Raw genomic sequence first — 23,785 nt, forward strand, 5'->3', positions numbered from 1 at the left:
GCGTGCCGAATTGTGCGAACATCACCGATGCAATGAATATGAACTTGAGCACACTCCGGGAGAGAGTGGAGGACAGGAAGGCCTGGCATGCTATGGTCCATGGGGTCACGAAGAGTCGGACATGACTTAATGACTGAACAACAAGAAGGCAGCAGGGTTTTTTTGCCTAAAACGTGAGGGTTATCTAATCCTCAAACAACTACTGCAGCCTGGGTTTGCATAATACGACAAGCCAGGTACTTGTAGGCCCTCAGCATGAAGCAACAGCCCCCATGGGTAAGCCATGGTGGGCTGTCGTGACATGTGAACCAAGTTGGAGAATAAGGATATATCTACCTCAAAACTGTCAGTGCTATACTGGTTTAACTGTCATGCCTTCCTGCAATGTTCCTGGAACCATAATGTGGCAAGCATTGAGAATTCTCTATTACATATTCCCACCTCCGCTTTACAAAACTACAATTCCCAGAGTTCCCTGGGGAAGACAGAATGACAATTAAATGCTAAGTCTGTAGTGTAGATAACCCACTAGCAAAGAAGGACACATACACAGGAGCTGAATGCTGCAACTGAAATCTTACCTAGCACTAATGCCCAAGGAGCTGGCAAACACTGCACTTAATGTTTCCCTACAAAGTTTTTGTTAATAAACTAGTTGAGAAAATAGATACACATATGGTTGGGAAGTGCTTTTTAACACACACATTATTCATGATGTAATTTGAAAAAGCTTTTACTTCTATTACTTCCATCAGCTGGTTTCATTTTGCAATGCACAAGAAAAGGGAAAAAAAGTTAAGAAAACCACATCTTACAAGTTACTTATGTTTAATGCTTAAAAGTTTGAATGCACAAACAATAATCTACCATTATAGAAGTACTTGTGGTCAATACAATGCATTAGAACTATGTACAATGACACAGTTTAGTATAAAAATCTTTCTACACTGTAGAGTATTACGAAACTGTTAATGACATCAAACACTGAGCACTTAACACAATTTTTTTTTTGCTACCACATTTGGAACTTCAATGAACAGTCCATTTCAACTTGCAGCATTAACCAATTTCTAGTATGAAATTAAGTAATTTTCTACTTACACAATAAAGGTTTATCTACACAGTTCTTTTGATTTTGATCCATAGCAGCAAAGGCACTGTACATCAGCAGATCCACAGACTTAAAGATTTTTTTTAAAGCATTCAAAAAAAATATGTCACAGGTCATAGTTTAACAGCAACAACAACAACATAAAAAGATAACACAATGTTTCTGGCACAATGGCTCAGCCTGCGTCCATTGCAAGGACGTTCAACTAAGACTTGGATAGAACTGGCGGTAAATAAAGCAAGTCCTTCTCCCAAGTGAAAATCCATTCTGTTCCGCACTTCAGAATGAGTGCTCTTCTAAATCCTACCTCTGAGGTCCTTGCTTTTATAGTTTGTACACTTGTAGGAATTCATTCCCTTCTCAGTGCCATTTCCAATGAATGTATCAAATATTTTTCTGTAATCTTTGTAACTGCAAAATTGCCCAAAGACGCACATCTCCCTTTTCAAAGAAATGTGGCAAAAACGTCCAGAAGGGATGAAGGTGATTCTTTGAGACACATTATTGTACTTCTCTCTGAAACACACAACACAGAAGTGATATTAAAAATCCTGAGCAATGCACTATACTTAAAGATCTCAAAAAGCATTACATTGTTCACAGCACTGTTTACAAAACACTGAAAATGGCAGACAATGACCTTCAAAGGTCAATGAAACTTGCCACTGACAAATAGAGTTACTGAATTTGCCCTCAAACACAAGGCCTGACAGGCAGAGCAGGCAAAATCCCGCTCTCCCGCTATGCGTAGCCTCAATTGGAAACAGGTCATTGCCTCTTAAAAATAATTATTTGTTATTTGTAAAGCAGCAGCACCAAACAAAACACCTGTTTGTGATCAGAACTGTGCATAAATTATTATTTTCATTTTTCCCTTAAAATTTCCAACCAGCATTTACATTCACTTAGCATGTCAAGAGAGCCAGGAAAGCCTAAGTGAAGATCAATCTAGGTTAAAATACCAACATGGTGGCCCGATTTCTCTGAATTGTGGAAGCTATGCAACATGGAGAAGTGGGACTGTGCCCACATACCCTGCTCACTACATATGCCTAACTTGCCACTGGGCCTGCTATGTCCACACAAAGGCATAAGGTTTTGCAGAATGAGAAGGCATATAGAACCCAACGTGAACTGAACCAACTTGCACAGTAATTATCCTTGATAGGTCACATTTGGACATAATACTAAAACACGGTTTAGTGCTATGGGAACCATCCTGGGCTCAGCTTGGGCTCGCGTGCTCCCCCTTCACTTTTCTTCAGGGCTGGCCATGAAGAGATTGAATGTTTTAACTTCTGTTTTCAAACAACAACAGTTGCTAATTTCATCTGAACCAAGAACTGTGGTTAGCTTTAACTATGGTTTAAGGAAGGCTTCTCCAACCTGAGAGGATGTTTTGGCCTACAATTCCTATCACCTCTGACCATTGACCATGCTGCTTGGGGATGGTTGGAGTTGAAGGGAACTGTGAACTGGGCCTATTATTGTTGGGCTTTATATGTGTAGACCATTCAAATATTATGGAATGGATGGCTGTCAGGCAAGGGCAGATTTGGGACAAGTGAGTCTGATGAGATCCTGCTCCTCCACCATCTTTTGGCTTCGATATCCCTGTCCCTACCAAGTCCTTGCCTCTCACAATAGGTTCTGCATTATCTGTTAAACAGTATGACTTAACAAAGCAGTCAGCGGAGATCAGAATTTGTGCAGATGTAAACACTTGGCAATACATTGTAATTTCCCCCTTCCCCCGCCCAATAACCACACCCCAACCCAGCAGTTTAAGTATAAAGAATGCAACGCACCTTCAAATCCAAGGCAGAAGCAGACCACTTTATTTACTCAGTTCCTTGTTAGAAAGATTTCTTTAAACAAAATAAATACATTACAGCTATGATACATAATTAAAAGAGTCAGTTCCCTGTTAAGTATGCTTATTCCATCTTCTTCCAAGTAGATAGCTGGAGATTTGGTATTACAAGTTCTTAATGTGAGCTTGCTATTAAATAGCAAGTCTAGTAGGGAAATTCCACAATTGTGATGAACACTTTCAGTCCTCGGTTTGGGAAGGAGAAAAATAAAAGTAATATACAGCAAAGTGCTACAAGGAGGAGTCCGGTTTTCATTCAGGTTTGTCTCTAATAAATAACTTCATAGACTGTAGCCTTCTTGTCCCCAGAGCCAGTGACAATGTATTTGTCATCCACAGAGATATCACAGCTAAGCACAGAAGACGACTCTTTGGACTAAAAGAATCAAAAGAGAGGGGGAGAGAAAGAGAGAAAGTTATCCACTCTTTGCACTAATCAGATGCAATATTAAACTCTTCCTTTTAACAATACTGAATTACAGGATTGTTCAGGTTCCGCCAGGGGTTAGGGTACTACATTCTGGGGGGAATCCAGCAGGGAGCTAGACCCCTGCCTCCACTTGTCCTACCACCACCCCCCACCAAAATTCAGCCTTGCAACAGCAGAGGGGGAAGCCACCTTTTAAGGAATATCAGTTTTTTTCTTTTAAATAGCCCTATTTTTGCTGCTGCTGCCACCACTGTGCCACCACAATTCAGTGGAAAACCACTGATTTTCCTTTCAAAAGAGCCTTTCCCCGCCCCTGCTATCACCCTGGCAAAGAAGGTCATGGGGGCACATGTGGACTACAGGCTGCCCACCCCTGGTTTAGCCATATATTTCTTCCTACCCAATGATGTTCTCTTGTCTGTATGGTCTCATAGTTAACTGCAGCAATCTCTGATCATGTTATCATTTACATGACCCCTTCTCTAGAGATTAAAACTAAGATGATTAAAAACAAACAAGAAACTCCTTCTTACACAGATACCCCTTTTCTTCTTGCAACCTGATTAATTCCTTGAGTAGTTCAAACAAAACAAAAGTGACCTAACATGTTACCACCACATGATAACCAATATTCTAAAATTACCCCTCAAGTAGGCAGTTTGTGATGAAAAATGAATGGGACTGCTTGCTTAAATGCAGTTTGAAGTCGTTTAAACCAGGCAGAGTGTGTAACAATAGGGTGCTGACTGTACCTAAACCGTTCCCCAATTCAAATAATCTGGATGGCTCTCGCAACAGACCCCCCGGGTTGAAACTGCTGCTGCTGAATGCCAGGTCAGTGAATGGTAAAACAACTGCTATCCAGGACTTGATCCTGGATGAGCACACTGACCTGGCCTGTATTACAGAGACCTGGCTGGATGAAGCTGGGCGGGTTAATCTCTCTCAGCTCTGCCCTCCAGGGTTCTCTGTCCAGCAGCAGGCAAGACCTGGGGGGCGGGGAGATGGAGTGGCAGTGGTCTATCAGGATTCGATCCCCCTCACCAGGTGTCCTATCCCGCAGTCTGCTGGGTTCGAGTGTGTGTATTTGAAGGTGCCCGGGACAGAATAGGGATTCTGTTGGTGTACCATCCACCCCACTGCTCAACAGTCTCCCTTCCTGAGCTAGCCGGGATAGTCTTGGGGTTAGTGTTGGAGACCTCTCAGCTTGTTGTGCTGGGGGATTTCAACATCCATGCTGAGGCTGCCCTGTTGGGAGCGGCTCAGGATTTCATGTCTGCCATGACAACCATGGGTCTGTCCCAGAAGGTATCTGGCCCCACCCATACTGCTGGGCACACTCTGGACCTCGTTTTCTGTGCTGGATGGGGTGATAGTGATCTGAGAGTGGAGGAACTCTCGATAATTTTGTTGTCATGGACAGATCACTACCTGGTGGGGTTTAAACTTGCTGGCACTCGGAACCCCTGTGAGGGGGGAGGGCCGATTAAGATGGTCCACCCCAGGAGGCTGATGGATCCGAATGGTTTCCTGACGGCTCTTGGGGATTTTCCTGTTGCCTCGGCAGGCAATTCTGTCAAAGCCCTGGCCGATCTCTGGAATGAAGAAATGACCCGGGCCGTGGACACAATCGCTCCTGAGCACCCTCTCTCACGAAGTGGAACCACACCAGTACCCTGGTTTTCTAGGGAGCTGGCAGTGATGAAACGAGTGAGAAGATGACTAGAGCAGCGCTGGCAGAAAACTCGGGAGTGAATCTGATCGAACATGGCCTAGAGCCTATTTGAAGGTCTACTCTGTGGCAATACGGGCAGCAAAGAAAATATTTTTTTCTGCCACTATTGCACCTGCAAAGAGCCATCCAGCGGAGCTGTTCTGAGTGGTTAGGGGTCTTTTACACACTAGCCTGCAAGAGGATAATTTAAACCGCTCGACAGCCCACTGTGAACAATTTGCTCAGCACTTTGCAGACAAAATCGCTTGGATCTGCTCTGACTTGGACGCTATAGTTCATACAGACCCAGAGGATGTAACTTTGGCCCCTGCTTGTCCAGTGTTGTTGGATACTTTTCAATTTGTGCAGCCTGAGAACGTGGACAGGACCCTTGGAGAGGTGAGAGCCACCACGTGTGTTCTAGATCCTTGCCCTTCCTGGCTCATAAAAGCAGCCAGAGGTGGACTGGCCAAGTGGGTAAGGGTTAATGCCTCCCTTAGTCAAGGCAGAATTCCAGCCTGCCTGAAGGAGGTGGTACTGGTAAAAAAGCACTCCCTGAACCCCACCATATTGGATAATTATCGGCCAGTCTCCAATATTCCATTTCTGGGTAAGATACTGGAGCGCATGGTGGCCTCCCAACTCCAGGGATTCCTGGATGAGACAGATTATCTAGATCCACTTCAATCTGGCTTCAGACCCGGTTATGGGACGGAAACAGCTTTGGTCACCTTGGTGGATGACCCATGCTGGGAACTAGACAGGGGGAGTATGTCCCTGTTGGTTCTGCTGGACCTCTCAGCGGCTTTCGATACCATTGACCATGGTATCCTTCTGGGCTGCCTCGCTGGGATGGGACTTGGAGGCACTGTTTTACAGAGGCTCCATTCCTTCTTGGAGGGGCGGACCCAGAAGGTGGTGCTGGGGGACTCCTGTTCGACACCCTGGCCATTGGCTTGTGGAGTAACCCAGGGTTCTGTTTTGTCCCCCATACTATTTAACATTTACATGAAACCACTGGGAGAGGTTGTCCGGAGTTTTGGGGTTCGGTATCACCAGTATGCTGATGACACCCAACTCTACTTTTCCTTTCCATCTAATTCCAAGGAAGCTGTTGGGGTGCTGAAGTGGTGTCTGTCGGCAGTAATGGACTGGATGAGGCAAACAAATTGAAGCTTAATCCAGACAAGACAGAGGTGCTCCTGGTCAGTCGAAAGGTAGATCAGGGAATAGGGATATAGCTTGTGCTAGATGGGGTTACACTCTCCTTGAAGACACAGGTTCGCAGCTTGGGTGTACTTCTGGATTCAGCCCTGAGCCTGGATGCCCAGGTTTCAGCGGTGGCCAGGAGTGCATTTGTACAGTTAAAGCTACTGAGCCAGCTGTGCCCGTTCCTTGAGATGTCTGACTTGGCCGCAGTGACACATGCCTTAGTTACATCCCGTTTGGATTACTGTAACGCACTCTATGTGGGGCTGCCTCAGAAGAGTGTTTGGAAACTTCAGCTGGTTCAAAGAGCTGCTGCCAGATTGCTGACTGGGGCTGGTTACAGGGAGCATGTAACTCCCCTGTTAAAACAGCTTCACTGGCTCCCAGTCTATTTCTGGGCACAATTGAAAGTGCTCGTCATGTCCTATAAAGCTCTATATGGCTCAGGTCCAGGTTATCTGAAAGACTGTATTCTCCCCTATGAGCCTACTCATGCCCTGAGATCTTCAGGGGAAGCCCTTCTCGCCATCCCACCATCATCACAGGCATGCCTGGTGGGAACGCAGGAGAGGGCCTTCTCAGTGGCTGCCCCAAGGCTCTGGAACTCCCTTCCCAGGGAGGCGAGAGTGGCACCCTCCTTGATATGCTTTTGTAGGCATGTAAAAACTTTGTTGTTCCAGCAGGCCTTTGGGGGGTAACTAATCTGGACCTGTGAAAATATGACATATGGATACTATTTTTGTTGTTGTGGTTGTCTTTTAATGTTTTGATATTTTTACAATTTTAATACTGATTATTTAATTATATATTTTTTAATTTTTGTACACTTGTATTTATATTTCTATTTATAGGTTTTAATTGTATAAGTTTTAACACTATAAAGGCACCTTGAGTCCCAGTATTGGGAAAAAGGTGGGATATTATTATTATTATTATTAATAATAATAATAATAATATTTAAAGTCTCCTCTCTGCTCAGAAATCAGCCATATGCTTGAATGGCTTAGAACTGAATCTGTGTGACATGTTATTCACAAACCATGGTGAAAGCAATCAGGGCTTGGTGATCACTTAACCCAAGCACTATTTTGCTGCCTGGTTTTGGAAAACAGACGTTGTGGAAAGTGGGGGTGTGCCATGCCAAAAATGCAAAAGATAAATGAAACCGGAATATAAGGAGTGCTCTTGACAAGAACATTGAAGAGAACTGCCAAACTGTACAGCAGCACAGTAATAAGTAGGTGGGAGGTGTTTCCCCCCTCAGTGTCAGGGAAAGGGTTAAAAAAATCTCTTCCTAAGGGGAGGTAGCTGGATGCTCCTGAGACAAGCTTTGGAAGACTCCACAGCTGGCTTTAGAAGACAGCACAGAGGCCACAAAGTAGAACTGAAGAAGACCACCTTCGAGGACTGCATTTGGCTTACAGGTGGCCCTTTTTATCCTTATCCTTTCCTCTCTCATGTTCAGAGTTTTATGGATTTCTCCCCCCCTTTATTTTTTGTATTGGAGATCAAACTCTTCAAGATACTGTTATTATGAAAAAGTGTGTGCATATCGCTCTCTCCCCCAAGGCAGAGTTCATCAGTGTACAGATTCCATTTGGCTAACTTCAGCAGATTTTATGGATAGGACACAGGAGAAGGTCTTGGCAACATTATTAGCCTTGACTAGTGATTTGAATGTTAGGGTGGGGAATAGATTCAACTTAATAAGCATGAGGTTTCAGAAGCCAGTGAAGTTTCTACAATATTTCATCAGGGTCCTCAAAGGAGACATATTGCAACACTCCTTGGAGTAGATTTAGTCAACTGTTACAATTGTTAGGCTAAATGGACACTTTCCAAGGCAAAGTGCAGGTCGGTTGTAACTCCTCACAGACCTCCCATCATATCAGATTATTGATCCACCTCCTTCTCTTGCCACAACTCTGACATTCATTCACTTTAATTCTGCATTGAATAAAACCAAAGCCATGACATATACATGTTTCACAATGTATTGGGCAAAGAAGTGGCTTACTAGTGGCAGAACTTAAGAGAATCAAAGAGGGTCATGAGCAAAAAAACTGCTTCCCCAAACTTCTTCTGGATCAGCTTGTAGAGAAAAATGATTTTAGCAAAGCCTACATGGTGTGTCTAATACTGTCCATGTGCATGTGGTAGCAAGAGGACTTTGGGCACAACCATACTGGGCTGACACCTACTAGATGGAAGCCAACGATCTTGGAAGTTTCCGAGAATCCTATGCCCTACCAGGCTGCTGCTGGCAGGGCAGGAGGAGCAACAACGGCAATTTTTCCCTCTCCACCCTCCTTTCTGATTTTTTCCCCCTCTAGATGGGCCTTTGTGCCCATCTAGGAGGGCACGCTGGCTGGGGCTGGAGAGGCCATAGGATTTTCTGTATCCTGGCCTCACCCCTCCCCTCTCACCAGTATGCCAACTTTTTGACGATGAGGTCTTCCGAAGCTGCTCATGCGACCTTGGAAAGCATGTGCTATGGTGGCTGTGAGGGGGCAGGGGAAGGGTGGGGATCAGATTGTGTAGTCCCCTTCCCCAAGTCACAGCAGTTTCTACAGCTCTGGAATGGGGAATCCAAGAAATCATATGGTCCCTGGGGCATTCTTCAGGGAACACAGGATTGCTCTGTCAACTATCTTTAAAAACCAGTGACACCTCTGTGAGGTAGATTCTTATGGGAAAGCTGAAGGATAGAACTGCGTTCTCAACTTGCAAAGGACATTTGGAAGAAAAAAGTAGAAAAATGCATTTGGCTAGCAAAATACACAGAGTTCCATTTTTAAAAATTATTCTGAAAGAGAATGATTGGCCCCAGAATCATTCAAATCCAACATTCAATCCACTACACCAGACTGGCTACATACACATATTACCACATCTGAACACTACAGATCATGAGACCATTGAAATTTAAATCTAAGAAATAAACACATGACAATAGCACATCTCAGGGCCATTTCACACATTACATTTTCAAATTGCACATGTATTTCCTATGGAGACACACAATGTATTTTATATGCACCTGAAAAAATATAGTATTTGCACTAACGCATGTGTGTTTCTAGATGAATATACCATACAGGCATATATGCCAGAAAGCAGGGACTGGCTACAGCTCCTTTCCACTTGTACATGTGATAACAACTGCATAACAACTGAAAACATCCCCATGACACAAGTTACAAGAAAGTGCGTTAGCATTTTAAAACTCAATTTCACAATGAGTGTTAGAACAGAAAAAAAATCAAGGGTAGTTCATAATTTTTTTAAAAAAGATACAATACGGTAATTGATTATATCACTTGGAACCTAAAGCTTGTGGCAGAGTGGGAATATCCAACAAACTTGCTGCCTAGAATGGAAAGCTATCATGAAAACATTCATGCCACCTTTCTGCACTGCAACTGTTCTATGCTTGTTAAACTGAGGGATGGATGGACCTAATTTGGGATGTGAGTTGAAGGGAGTGGGGTTAGAATAGATAACTTCCCAACTCTATGATTTTTACCTGGAATATACTGGCTCCATAAGGTGTTCTCCATGCATTCAGAAGGTTATCTTTTCCAGTGCTTACAAACCATTTGCCTGAAATAAGATTTTATATATATATTAGAAGCAGCTAGATAGTTGATTAATTTGCATATCAGCAAAACTTATCCTCTATCCTCTTATCCCTGCCCCTCCCTGGGCAATTATCTCTGGACATAACAACAATCTGCACCAGGATGCTCCCCCGGCACACACACGTCTGAGTTACAAAAATTCAGTCAAACATGTAAAATTAAACAATATCCCAATGTCTGGTTCTCCCTTTCTGGTTTTTTATTGGAAATGTGTTTGGCAAGCAGAAGAGAATGCTAGCCTGTACTGAACTGCTTACCGCAGTGAGCGAATTTCAGGGATAGTACACAGCTCTCATGAAGATGCAGTTGATACTTGTCTGGTTTTGTGACATGCAGCACTTCAACATTGCTGTTCTCCATTCCTACTGCCAACCATTCTCCAGTTGGGCAATAGCCCAGTGAGAAGATCTGGAATTAAAATAGCACACAGGGTGATGGTTAACAGAAGACATTACATGTTTTTTCACCACCTGTCTTGGTGACACAGTTATTGCTGTTCAGAAGACATGAAACACACTTTGGCCTACTGCACAGTTTTAAAAAAGAAAAGATGCTAATCAAATTACTGCAATAGATCAAGAGGGAGCTGCTCAAATAAACACAGCTCAATTAACACCAATTAATACAGCACTCATCAAGAACTAAACATTATTTCTGGGATAGGCTGAAATAATGTTTTCATAGAGATTACTCTCGGAATAAGATCTACAGGAATGACAACTGATCACCTACAGGAGCACTTCAGTCTGGGAACTGTATTATGCTCATGAAACTCCTCTACTCCTTTGGGGTTGGGGAGAGAGGGAGACTTCTGTTAGACCATGTTTAGGATGCTAGGGAACCGCCCCCCTCCATTATTAAATCATGCAGAAGCCCAAAGAAAAGATTCTTCTCTGGCTGCTCTTCAAGCCTGTTTTAAAAAACCTTTATATTTTTTTATAAAAGCCAATGGAGACTGCTTAAACTTGTCAAGGCTTCTTTAAGAGAGCACCTGGGATGTGAAGTCATGCTGCTGTAGCTGTCTCCCTTCCCTCAGGTCCCAGGATCTCACTGTATTGTCCAGGCCTCCCGTCCAGAGCTTGGTACCATCATTAGAAATGTCAATGCAGCTGGCTCCATCTGTGTGGCCCTGGAATTGCCTGGAAATGTCAAGTTGGGATACAAATCAGGCACAAGTGCCATCACTTTGGACAGAAAACTGGTTTGAGACAGGAATTTGAAATGCTTCCATGCTAATTTTTGAGAGCTGAATATGTTCTGAAATTAAAATATGCAGAAGCAAGGCAATGCTTTTTTTAGAGGATCAACTAATTTTCAAAATCCTTGAAGCATCTGAATTACGATGAACATTTCTTCTTGCATATATGATCAAGCCCCCCCCAAAATACTAATGCATATATGATTTTAACAAAACAAAACGTTAACAAGAGGTTGATGTTAATATGATAAAGTTCAGTACTCTAAAAGACTGCTTAGTCCTTTGTTTTACCAAATTAATAGGCTATGATGCATTAATACATTTAGAATAAAATGTTCTAAAGAACTATATTTGAAGAAGAGTTCTGAGAAGTTCAAAAGCTAGCATTTCGAATGCTACTTGGTTCAGTAAGATAAATTGGGTATCTTAATCTATTTGTTTTTTCCCCAATACGGCCAACATACTTAGAAGATTGCCTGCTATATATATATGCAGCATCATATGCCCTAACTCTGTGATGCACCTTCTTCCTTCAAAGCATTTGGGACATCATCCTAAATTAAGCACCTTTTGAAACACCAAGCTTCTTAAAGTGGTGTTAATGCAGAACACCCTGAATGGGGTTATTAGCTGATGACATCCCATGTTTTCATGTACAACTACACTTCAGATTCTGCATAGGCTATTGGTTTTCTTTTCCACTGGAGATAACTGCAAACCAATATCTCTAAGAATTCCCAGGTTGGGGCTGCTCAAACTCTTACCTGTATTTAATTAGGTTTACTGCCTGACCTGCCCTCAGATCTCAGGAGCAAATTAAATTTAGACATTAAAAAACCCATTTCTCTCCCCATCCCCCACCCCAACCCCAAAGCACTCATAATGAGACAAAGAAGAAACAACACAGGGAAAGATGTGCAAAACAGTAGAAACATACAAATGGCTGGCACCCTTTGGCAGCCACTCAAAATCAAGTATATAGGGTCACACAATCTGATTGCAGATAATGACTTGGTTCACATAACACAACAGCCCACACACTCATCCCATACTAAAGGTTGAGTATGGATTTTTGTTGATGTGTGGGCTGTTGTGTTGTGTGAAACCAGCTGCACTAACAAACCATGGTTTCATAACCATGATCAACCCACAGAGAGAACCCATTGTTTGTTGTTTGGTTATGAACTGTGGGTTGCTCATTGTTATCAAACCATGGTTTGATAGCATGACTGGGTTCACTCAACACAACAACCCATGTTTCAACAACAACTCACATTTCAGTGACAACCCACACTCAACCCATACTCAACCTTGAGCATGGGTTGAGTGTGGGTTGTTGTGTTGTGTGAATCCACTCATTATCTATCACCACCTATATCTTTTATTCAGTCAGCAATACAAACATGCATTTTTCCTTTCACTTCCCTGTGAATTCTGTACAAAACTGATATACTAGCAGCTCCCTGAGACATGCTGTAGATTTTTGAAAACCAATACCCAGAGGCCTCTATTCTGTCCTGCACCAACTGGAAATCTAGCTCGTTGTCTCCAGGCTACATACACAGACACACAAATTCAGGCCCAGCTTGGGGATGAGGGAGCTTGCAGTGCTTCCTGCTTGGCAGAAAGGAACCTCTCCCTTGATATAATGGGAAGGGGAAGGTTCTAGGCATGTAATAGGCCCTAGGCTTCTTTCCTGTCCAAAGGACACCAAATATTATCATATAAAATATCATATCATATAAAATATGATAAGCCATGGGAGAAAGATTCTGAAAACCGAACTTGCATGCAAATAGGTGTGTGATTTTTACCAAGCTTTTAAAGCTTATGGCTCCTTCATTGGATGTACCTTCAATGCTATGACGCCTCCAGGATAAATACCAGTTTCTGTTAACAAATTTATCATTGCTTGATAATCCAGCTTGGTTGACCTACCTGACCAGCGTTTGATTGTGCAGATCCCACACCGCTATGTTCCCATCACTACAGCAGGAGAAGCAGACCTTGGAATCAGGGCTGATTGCCAGAGCATAGCAGGCAGGAGCAGAGGACGTCAGCTCCGCTTTGATACGCGGAGTCGGAGCTGCCAGGTCCCAAATGGATAACGTGCTGGCTTCCCCACCAACGATCAGGGTGCGGCCGTCTGGGAGCAATCTGCAGGAGCGGATGTAGTTATCTCTGTTCTGTGGAGACAGAAGCCATCAAGAAATTACTCATGAGGAAAGGAAAACAGCATTAACATGAGAGCAGAAATCCATAAAAGTATTGTATTCCCTCTAGGTTTTAATGAGCCATTTATACTTATGACAATGATAAAGTGGATTAATGCCAGAAAATTACACGACATTAGGGAAGTACTTAAACTTGATCTACAAAATTCAGCAGTGAGAGATATTTAATCTTAATTAGCATCAAAACGCACAGACCTGCACCCAGCTCCAAACAGTTCAAAGCTCATGAGCCATTTGAGTGCTTATGTGGATAGCTACATTTTTTTAAAGAAACAATGCTTTCTTTCTGTTATTTTATCCTTTGAAAGAGACAACCATCTTTTTCAGAAGATCTACCACCACTGCCAAGGAGTTAGAAACATCTGAACACTCAGTAAGAGAGATCTGGCAAGTATCTTCAATTTCACACCGCTTCACTCCCTACTTGATGGAGTACTGTACACTTTTATTTAGCAGCATTAGAGAGGAAGACAACATCACATCATGAATGGGGAAATTACAAAGGAATGGTGGTTCTGCTTATCATGTATAAATATTTAACATGCTCCTATATAATACCTGCAGGGAGATTTTTACCTTGCCACATACTTGGAAAAGAGTACAATACGACATACTAGACACATACGGGTTTTGTTAGAAGCTGAAGAAGCAAGCAATTTCTAATAGGGCAGGATACATACTTTGACCTAATGATGCACAGTGTGATCAGTATGAAGTTCAAATCTTACCTCTGCTTAGTTAGGCTTAGATGTAGTACCAAATTACCTGCTCCCACAGATTGAATGGCTTCTGTCAGAGGAATGGAGAGGGAGCAATTCTCTTTCTGTCCTGCAGCCCCCTGCACACCCTTGAAATCTGCCCAAGATGGTTGGAGGACCCTCCAGAGCAGATTTTGGGGGACAAGAAGGAAAGGTCCCACTGTGTGAGTGGAAGTCTGCTCATGCAGTGTTTGATTTCGCCCTACGAAGCCTCTACCTGTCAGCCTGAGCATTTCCATCTCCAATATGGGGATATTACTGACCTTCATACCCTATTGGGTTATTGAAAGGATGACTGGGGTAGTGCATAGGACCTGCTCTGATCATGTCAATGTGCTTTATCAGTGCTCAGTATCATTATCATAAATGCATCTACACACCAGTGAGGGCTAATAATTACGTAATGTATATGGATTACTGCTGCAGATTTCCCTCTCCCCTCCCATCCTAAAAAGCCATATGATGGGTCAGATGTTGGGGTACTGCAGAGAGAAATCATGACATGGTCTTCTAGTTCACTTCAATGTACAACGTAAGGTTGGGGCCAAGTATTAGACAGAGTTGTCAAAAAACAAAACAAAGAAAAAACCCAGTTAATCCAGTATCTTCACTGAAGTCAATGGAACCAAATTATCATCAAATGTCATACATCCAAATACTGCCTTTAAGCCAATGCATTAAGATACATTTTTTAGGCTGCAATGTTCAATTCATCAGGTTTTTAAAAAATCCTTTAAACAACCAAAAAGGCACCCCTGGTTAATCAGTCAGTGGATTTTTAAAAATTTGTTATATAAGTACTTAAAAAAATGCACATTGCAAGCATCAAGAGACATTCTCCATTCTATCATACACAGGTGGAATTCATCTTCTAAAATACAACTTTGAAGATGATACCCACTATGACATTTGTGCATCATCGAAAAACAGATGATTCAGAAATATTTTTTTATCTGTATGCAAGTTTATGCAAATTCAAATCAATAGATCCATCATCTACTTAAACCAAAATTAGCACAAAAACCAAATAATAGTTTTCCTTGGGAAATTATTTTAGCATAATGTCTAAAATTAAGCATCACAAACTATGTTGTTAGCACTGAAACCTCTATAAAAACTGGGCAGCTCCCTTTGCAATCCAGTTAAATTTATTTATATATGTATGCATTTTTATGTTGTATTTTAATGTATGATTTTGTAAACCACTTCAAGAACATTATTTTTTTAGATATGGTAAGCAATATATAATTGTATAACTAATATAAATAAATAATTCAAGAAGTTTGCAATGTGATTAATGACATAAGCAATTGGTAAAACTGAACAACAACTGGGTTTTGTTTTTATATAAACTACACAGAGAAACATCAATGTGTTTGACTAATTTACAGATACCATAGCCACCAAATGATGACTATGCCCCTCTATGGCTATCACATCATGATCACTCTGATCGGCACCCTCTAAAGATGTCTTGCTACTCTTACTCACCAGACAGTCTAGCTGAGACACAGGGCTTTTGTTTCCTGGATGACTGATATCCCAGACCTTGACGCATCCTTTTCCACCTGTGTACACATGCCTTGTAGGGTTGCTGATCGTAACTGCACATACCACTTCCCCATGGTTCAGGGTGTTAATCTGTCGAGCATGACGTGGGATTCCTGGTCCAATAAGGGCATCAGGAGGGAAAGGTACAGGCTGCATTTGGCCATCAGCGCTTACATGAAATGAGTATGCTCTAGGGAAAGAAGAGACAAAAACATTTTAAAGCGTGATAGATTGTGTATGCATAAGAGAAAAAGGCAATATAGATCTACAGATGGGAGAACCAGGGAGAACCGGAGATGCTCAAGCTCTTCAAGACCCTTCAAGAACACTCTGAACTTCAAAGCTTGGTTTGCCTCACTCCCATTTTCATTTGCAACCTGTTCTTTTTGTTTGAATGGGAAAAGTGTGATTTCAAATAGGAAAAGTGTGCATTTTGGTGCACATTTTTTAAAAAGCACACATTCTCCCCCCCCATCGACTAAAGCTTGAAAATGCATCATCTTTTTGAAAAAGGCACATTTTAAAGTGTGACTATTTCAACAAATATGCATTTTTCAAACACAATCGAAAGCTTTGGAATGTGTGGGCTTTTTCTGAAAAATGTGCTGGTCCTCAGGGTTGCAAATGGAATAGTTTCTGATCTGCAAACAGAAACAAAATTCTCATACGTCCATATATAGATCTAGAATGTCCAACTTGGCCCACTTTAACTTAGCAATAAGATCCATGCTGAAACATAATTTGTGAAACATAATACTGGACTTAACAAACTCTAGACACGTGACAGATTTTTCTTGCTCTTGCCTTACTTTTGGACACAACACCAAGGAGTCTCAGTTTTTTCAATAACAATTGGCAAAATGGCAGGCCAATAAATGCTGAACAGACATGGCAACAGTATGTCTCACCAGGAACAACATGTTATATGAGTGCTAGTTATGCCACCTGTGAATAACCTATCAACAACTTCATCGCAAATGCTCTGCTAGGGAGAGCACTCCAGTGCTCAAAATTGCTTTGTTCTAAGAAGCAACATGTTGGAGCGGTACTGTCACTTAACACACCTTTATTGAGGATGCAGCTGAAACACATTATACGGAAATATATGGCTAACAGAAGGAGTGGGCAGCTAGCAGATTTGTGGCACTAGCACCTATGTGAAAAACTCACATAGGCTATTGAAAACAGCTCACAAATCTCTTTCTACAAGATTTTGCTCCACTGAAATTGATGAGCAAACAGTAAGCTTTATTAAGATATATAGTGGCATTTTGAGCAGTATAAAATTCATATTTTTGTGTTTTCTGGAAACGCTTACATATATTTATGGCTTTGAAGAGGGAAGGTCATACTGTAAAAAGGTAAATTGGCAGACTTCCACTGAATTGTATGAAATTATGGCAGGTAACAGCAAGCTGAGATTCTAGCTGGTGGGTCACAGGGTCTATCTTGTATTGGACCCCTTCAGACAACCTAGTTGCTTTTGACTCGTGTCCCCTGGGGGCTGTAAAAGTCATTGTATAATACTAAAGAACTGAAGGGGCTCTTGTTACATAGGAGACTTCAGTCCTCTCCCCTTTCCCACTCTCAAAGTTCTACCTATAAAGGATGCAGAAATTCAGTCCCTACTGAATGTGGCAATTCCAGGGTCTCATGCATGACCTCATGTGTGAGGGAGGAACAAATGTGCATGATTTTGAGGAATGAGTACTCTTTCTATATGTTCAGTTCTAAAGAAAACATACACAAAAACCTGGAGAGTGACCAAATATCCTCAACAGCTCTGCTTCCTTACTGGACATTTTTGTTTTTGCTTTGACAAAGGGAACACAGTCTTACAAATTTACACACTGATACATGCTCCGGATCATTGTGTAATTTTCTCTTTGCTGAAGATGAATGCAAGTGAAAACTCCACATTAGTTATACAATTCTTTCCACCTGGCTCCCAGTGAGCCAAGCTTATTAACATAGTTCCTCTTTTCCGGTCAGTTCCATCAAGGATGCATTTGTACATTATGACACCATAATTTTTTTCAGTATTTTCAATCAAGCAGAACATTTCGGTGTTGCTTCCTTTGCACAATGCTGTTTATGGAATCCAGTAAAAGCCTGCAACTGATTACAGGGCTTCTTTTGTGCACAAAGGAATTATTTTTAAAATGGAGAGGCAGAACCCTGAAGACATGCACACCAGAGAGCCCTTTGCATTTCTGTGCCAAGTTTAGTTACCTTAGTCCAGCATGTCCCATTGCAGAAGTATAACCCCTTCCCCATGCCCTCTTTTATCCACAGCATTTGATACCCTTGGCGCATATTCACCTATGGGAAAAACTGCCAAATAGGCTTTTAAGATTAAAAGAAGGATTAACCACCCTCTGCCATGCATGGAATTCAGTATCACAGAGGAAGCAAGAGGAACAAAAGCTTAATAATACGATTGAGTTTGTACGTTTAACACTCACGGTTTTCCTCCTGGAATGCCTGTCAGATTGGGAGGGATGCCGGGGACTCGCATATGATGATGGGGATCAAAACCAACCTGAAGTTTTCCCACAAACAGAACAAAGAAAGTTCAGAGCATTAATGGAAAACTCTAGAATTCTACTGTTCTGTCTTAAGCCAGCGTGTACTCAGATGTTACTACAGAGAGCCTTTCCTGAGGTTTAAGAACATAAGAAAAGCAGTGCTGGTCACAATCAGGCCGAAGGTCCGTAGTCCAACATCCTACAATGGTCAGCCATTTGCCTCCAGGAAGCTCTCCTCAGTGCCCAGCAACTGATATTTAGAGTTATACCGCCTCTGAACATGGTGGTAGGAGGAAATATAACAGGCAACCCTTTCCTTCTTTATTTAAATCAGGGGTGCAGAACCTGAGGCCCGGAGTCCCAATCCAGTCTTCTAGGGTTCTCCCGATGGCCCAACTTCCTTTCCCCTGACCACTGATCATTTAGTGGTTTCTCCATTTTTGTGGAGGTTTTTTCACCATTCTAAAAGGTTGAACTGCCTCTCCTAAGGCAGAGTTACTAGCAGTAAGACCTTCAAGTGGAAATATGCCGGCATTTTTGACCCCGCCTTTGCCCTTCAGCCCCGCCCACCACTGAATGCAGCCCCCAGAAGCTTCTCTGAAATGGAACTAGCCTTCAGTTGAAAGAGGTTCTGCACCCCTGATTGAAATCTTGCCCATACTGCACTTCAATTACATTTCCACCCCCCCGCTCCTCCTCCCATGGAAGTTTACAACTGCTCATAACACGTAATAAAACATCAGTCATCAATAAAATATTTGACGACACTAAAAGATAACACTAACAGAAATAGAGAGCACATCCTAGGTTAAAAGCCTGGGAAAATATTTTTTAAAAAGCCTTTGCCTAGTGCCTAAAAGATATTCAGCAACAGGTGAGCCTCCATGGAAAGTGAGTTCCACAAGTGAGATGAAGGATCTTGGTTACCACCTGCCTCACCTCAGAGGACAGGGGCACTGGGATGAGGACCTCTGAAGAAGTTTTTTAATGCATGGTCTATGTCAGAGAAGTATCTTAGGCTGTGCAAGGCTTTTAAGGGTAAGCACCAGCACTTTGAATTGTGACCAGAAACGGACTGGAAACTACTGGAGCTCTGGTGAGATAGGTTCCTAATGCCCAGTTCCAGTTAGTAGCCTAGCAGCTGTGTTTTGAACTAACTGCAGTTTCCAGACAGTCTTCCAAGGCAGCACCATGCACAGCTCTCTCCCTACTATACACACATAGCTGTTCAAGTCTCTCATAGCGTAGCTAAGAAAGAACATGACTGGCAAGGTCCACTCCTTTGCTTGGCCCATGGGCGAACACAAAAGGAAACTGAAGCACTGGATATCATGAAGTCACAGCATATTGTAAAGGACCTGATAACAGAAAGGCTTTGAGGAATGAAAAAAAAAAGTCAGAATAAATGACTGTTTTATAGTTACAAAAAAGAGGCAGGCCACATAGCCTCCTATATTGGAGCGCTCGTTCCTAGCTCAGCCAAGTTTGATTTCCACATTACATTCCTCACATTGAAACCACTGGAAATATTTCTGAACCATAGTGTTTGTATGCAGAAACTATAATGTCCAAGAGCTGCTCATTTTTGTGGATTGCCTCTAACGCACAGAATAGGGGGTCAGCAACTGGAGGCCCAAGGGACAGATCCTATTCCCCTGAATACCACAAATTTGACCTCCAACTGTTATCCTAGTTGCAAGACAGTGGCTGCAGCAATGAGACTATGGAGGAGGCTCGGGCACCTGCCCTACCAACCTTCATTCATTCCTCAAAGTGGCTCTTCTATTAAAAAAAAAATAATCTAACTCATGATCAGGAGCAAGACGAGAGTTTCCACCCCAGCAGATACGTTCCATAGGAACCACCTCTGTGTCACTTCTTGAAAAGGTTTCAGGGAGAAGATCAGACTTCCTCTGGTACTCAGCTACGCTTCTCCAGGGCAGTCGTCTGCTTCGTGAGCCGCTGCTTTGCATGGGAGCAAGCCCCTCCCACGCAGAACATAATCCGCTTCCAGGGATACAAAGACACAGGAAACCTACCACTGGAGACCTCCCGTAAGCTGCGGCGGCAGCGGCAGCAGCGGCTGCTGCACTCATTTGTGGAGAGATGTTATGCAGACCCGCATATGCAGCTCCAGGACTGGTCAGCTCGCCATTCATTCCAGCATGGGGCACTATTCCAAATGGGGCAGGGTAAGGACAAGGTACTGCCATGGGTGTTCTTAGGCCTGAAGCTATGAAGGGCAGACAGAGAGAAAAACAAAGAGGTCTCAGAAAGTACACTGGAGAAAGAAGTCAGCCAATAAGCTTTGAGGAACCAGGAATGGGGTGGGGGGAAGGTTACAATAAATCACAGAAGTGCTTTAGGTTTTCACAATTCCTTTGCAAAGAAATTCTCCCTGATTCTTGGAAACTACTAAGGACCTTTTTGAAACTGCAGAAATGGGACATGGTGCAGTCTTTACTGGACCACATCACTTTATACGGCAGCTAAATTCTAAATTTAAATGTTTAAATGCTGGCCCACAAAACAAATAAAATAAACACAACTCCCTACATGACCACAGGAAATTTTCCTTTACACAGAGCATTCACACAAGTTCTTCTACCTGCAAACTGGAGCAGAAGGGCCAGGAAATACTTTACCTCGTGCTATTTCTGCACATTTGGATTATCTCAAAGATAAATGATGACTGATCATTTATAAGGTATGCACTTTCAATGTGCAAAGTGCTTCACTGTCTTCATCTTCACCACTTCACTGTGAGATAGGACACTCTTCTCCCTTCAGACTGAGACTCGCCTAAGATTATATAGCAAACCCAGGGGAAGTGTGGGATGTAAACCCTGACTCAACCCCAACCCCCTATGGCTGTGAGAGAGCAAAGCAGCAGTGTCACCTTATGACGCAAGGCTCCCATCACCACATCCCCCAAGTTGTCTGTCAACTAACCTAAGGGGTCAACTCCTGGTGGTTTGCCAGGAACAGGCCTCAATCCGGGTGTAGAATTACTGCCTGGAGTTGGAGCATCAGTCCGTGGTGTGGGGGTACTTGATTTAGACACAGGGGTGGTGGATTTCTCATTCTAATATGGAGAGAGACGGATTAGATGAGTTAAGAACATGACAATCAACATGATCAATACATATGTGGCTTGGGCTGACTAGCATGGATTCTCTTTTAGTTTTTATTTGCCTTCACTGGCAACTAAGTGTGCAATTACTTGTCCAGCTGCACCAACCACAGGGAATGGAACCTGTACAAGTTCATTTCAATGGCTCTACTACACAGGTGTACTTCTTAGCAGACTATATCATAAGAAATGCACACAGGAACAGGTGCTTGCTTCGTGTAATTAGTAGAAATGCCTGTTTCTTTTGGATCATGAAGGTGTTTCCAGGAAAGGCAAAGCCCAGACATCATTTAAATAGTAGCCACCACTGCTTTATAATCATTTATTTACTTCCAGTACAAATAGCTTTATAACAACTAACTCAGTCATTCTTATGCAAAACAAGAAGCTGAGGAACTGTGACATGCTAAAAAGGTACCCAGTAACGGGATCAGAAAGGATTTCAACTCAGCTATTGCATTTCCAGGCTCTACACTTGTATTCAGACAACTGTCTCTTATGCCTCACATCCCAAACTATGCACAGTGAAATGGGATTTCCTAAAGGGATCCAACACACAATGGATCCCACAGTCAGGGCTCATTCCACAAGCTGCAAAAGCCCGAATTATCCAATGAGAAGACCATCATGTAATGGATGCCATAAAACAACCTAGTTCAGCTTGATTTCCACACCACTGTGACATCAGAAGTCAAGAAATATTGGAGGCAGGAAAACAGCGATTGTCTGAATCTATCGTTCCACAGGATATTGCTGATCTATGCAATATTCATCATTTACTCAGCCCAGTATTTAATGAACTGGCATCAACATAACGTCTGACGCCCTTTTAGTTTACTTCACTGAGAGAATAACACTTAGTTATTTACATATCACGATTTCCCTAAATGTTCAAAGCATTCTCTCAGCAATCCCTACAACCTCCCTGTAAGGTAGTCCAGGAGTATTATATCCACATTACAGATGGAAGAGCAGATGATAAGACATAGTAGCTTGCCTAAGGCCCTCCTCCTCTTCCCTTACACTGTAACATACAGGCAGAGATGCAAACTTGCACGACCCCTGTTCCAGGCCATTGGTTATTTGTCAACTCCTTATTCTGTGAAAGGATCTCTGGAGCAGACCTGGGACCTCTGGATAACCAAAGTTCAGGTAACTGAGATGACTTAAAGTAGATGACTACCCACCACTAGACACTCTTCTCACAAGATGCATTGGGGCACAGTGGTGCAGTGTTTCCATGGCTTATGGATAAATTATAATTTCCACCCTAAGGGTTACCACTACACTTGCTTCTGATTTACCTTACCCCCTAAACAATGGTGTGAGAAGTTCTCTGTTCCTGCAGAGAAGAGCACGAGTGAGGCATGACAGTTTCAGCCTGGAAAGATAATTAACTACAATCTGTATATATCCCCCCCACACACACACAGACGCAATCTCTCTCATGCACAGACACACACTCTCAATATCAATGGCAGCCAGCACTATTCTGGGTTTGCAAGCAGCCCTACTCTGAATTGTGACTTGTTATGCAAGTCAAGAAAGGCTCTTGTAAATGACAGATTACTTTTTAGATAGAAAATGATTGTAGTTGAACATAGCCCAGTAATACAAATAAAGGCAAGAGCCAAATCCCGTCCAAGCAGGAAGCTGAATTTACTGTAAACTGCCATACAAAAAAAATATTCAAAGAACCCCTGTGAGCTCTTATTTATCCAAAGAATGGCAAGCTTCTTGACATGAAAAAAAATATATCACAATAAAGGCACATGCATCATTTTCAGACACTGCTAGCTGAATAAGCCCTCTCTATCACCCCAAAAGATCCTGGGTTTCAATGGTATTTTTTAGTAGAAATATACTGAAGGCAGCAACCAGGACACATCTCATTATTTTCTTTCTCCCTGTTTAGACACCCAACAGTACACACAGAGATATGAACATGGACATAGATTGTACAGTCACTTACAAGGCTAAGTTCTTTGGATTTGGAGGAAGGAGTGCTGCTGGAAGATGCTATTGAAGCTGGGCTAATTGGTGCATCTTTCTTGAGTAGACGAGTCTTATCCAAGCCATTCTCCCTTGGAGAATGTGCTGGGCTTCCCCGTGGAGATGACGGATCCTAAAAGCAAACTGTAATTAATCTGACTTTGTCTACATTGGATGAGCAACATATGACTCCTTTGGTATTGCTTTCATAATGAGGCCTATGAATGGTGTCTTCTCCTATAGCCTACATAAATGGCTGGTAGCACCACCCCCCCTTGCCATACGTCCACCCTAGGGGATGGTTTGACATTATTACAGGTGTATCATTACAATGACAAGGCTTCCATTGACTCTAATGAAGAGAGGCAACTGATTCCTTTATAACAAAACAAATCCAACCTCCTATTAGTAGC

General features: G+C 42.5%; 1 protein-coding gene across 7 annotated transcripts in view; it reads right to left on the minus strand.

Moving 5' to 3' along the window:
• Window positions 1–681: 681 nt before the first annotated feature.
• LOC146352515 (transducin-like enhancer protein 4) overlaps window positions 682–23,785 on the minus strand; it is a 166,179-nt gene continuing 143,075 nt past the window's right edge. For all 7 annotated transcript variants that reach the window (XM_084834246.1, XM_084834245.1, XM_084834244.1 and 4 more), the window contains 11 exons: window positions 23,353–23,505; window positions 21,200–21,332; window positions 20,287–20,480; window positions 18,185–18,261; window positions 15,660–15,909; window positions 13,115–13,362; window positions 10,970–11,117; window positions 10,236–10,386; window positions 9,864–9,940; window positions 2,920–3,360; window positions 682–1,627 (listed from right to left, as the gene is read on the minus strand). In XM_084834246.1, the coding sequence (XP_084690372.1) occupies window positions 3,253–3,360; window positions 9,864–9,940; window positions 10,236–10,386; window positions 10,970–11,117; window positions 13,115–13,362; window positions 15,660–15,909; window positions 18,185–18,261; window positions 20,287–20,480; window positions 21,200–21,332; window positions 23,353–23,505 (1,539 nt within the window). In that variant the 3' untranslated portion in view covers window positions 682–1,627; window positions 2,920–3,252. The remainder of the gene's footprint in view (window positions 1,628–2,919; window positions 3,361–9,863; window positions 9,941–10,235; window positions 10,387–10,969; window positions 11,118–13,114; window positions 13,363–15,659; window positions 15,910–18,184; window positions 18,262–20,286; window positions 20,481–21,199; window positions 21,333–23,352; window positions 23,506–23,785) is intronic.

This window comes from Heloderma suspectum, chromosome 2, assembly GCF_057233095.1.
Source record: "Heloderma suspectum isolate Gila_16-S chromosome 2, 16-S_ref, whole genome shotgun sequence".
In the NCBI taxonomy this organism is placed as follows: Eukaryota; Metazoa; Chordata; class Lepidosauria; order Squamata; family Helodermatidae; genus Heloderma; species Heloderma suspectum.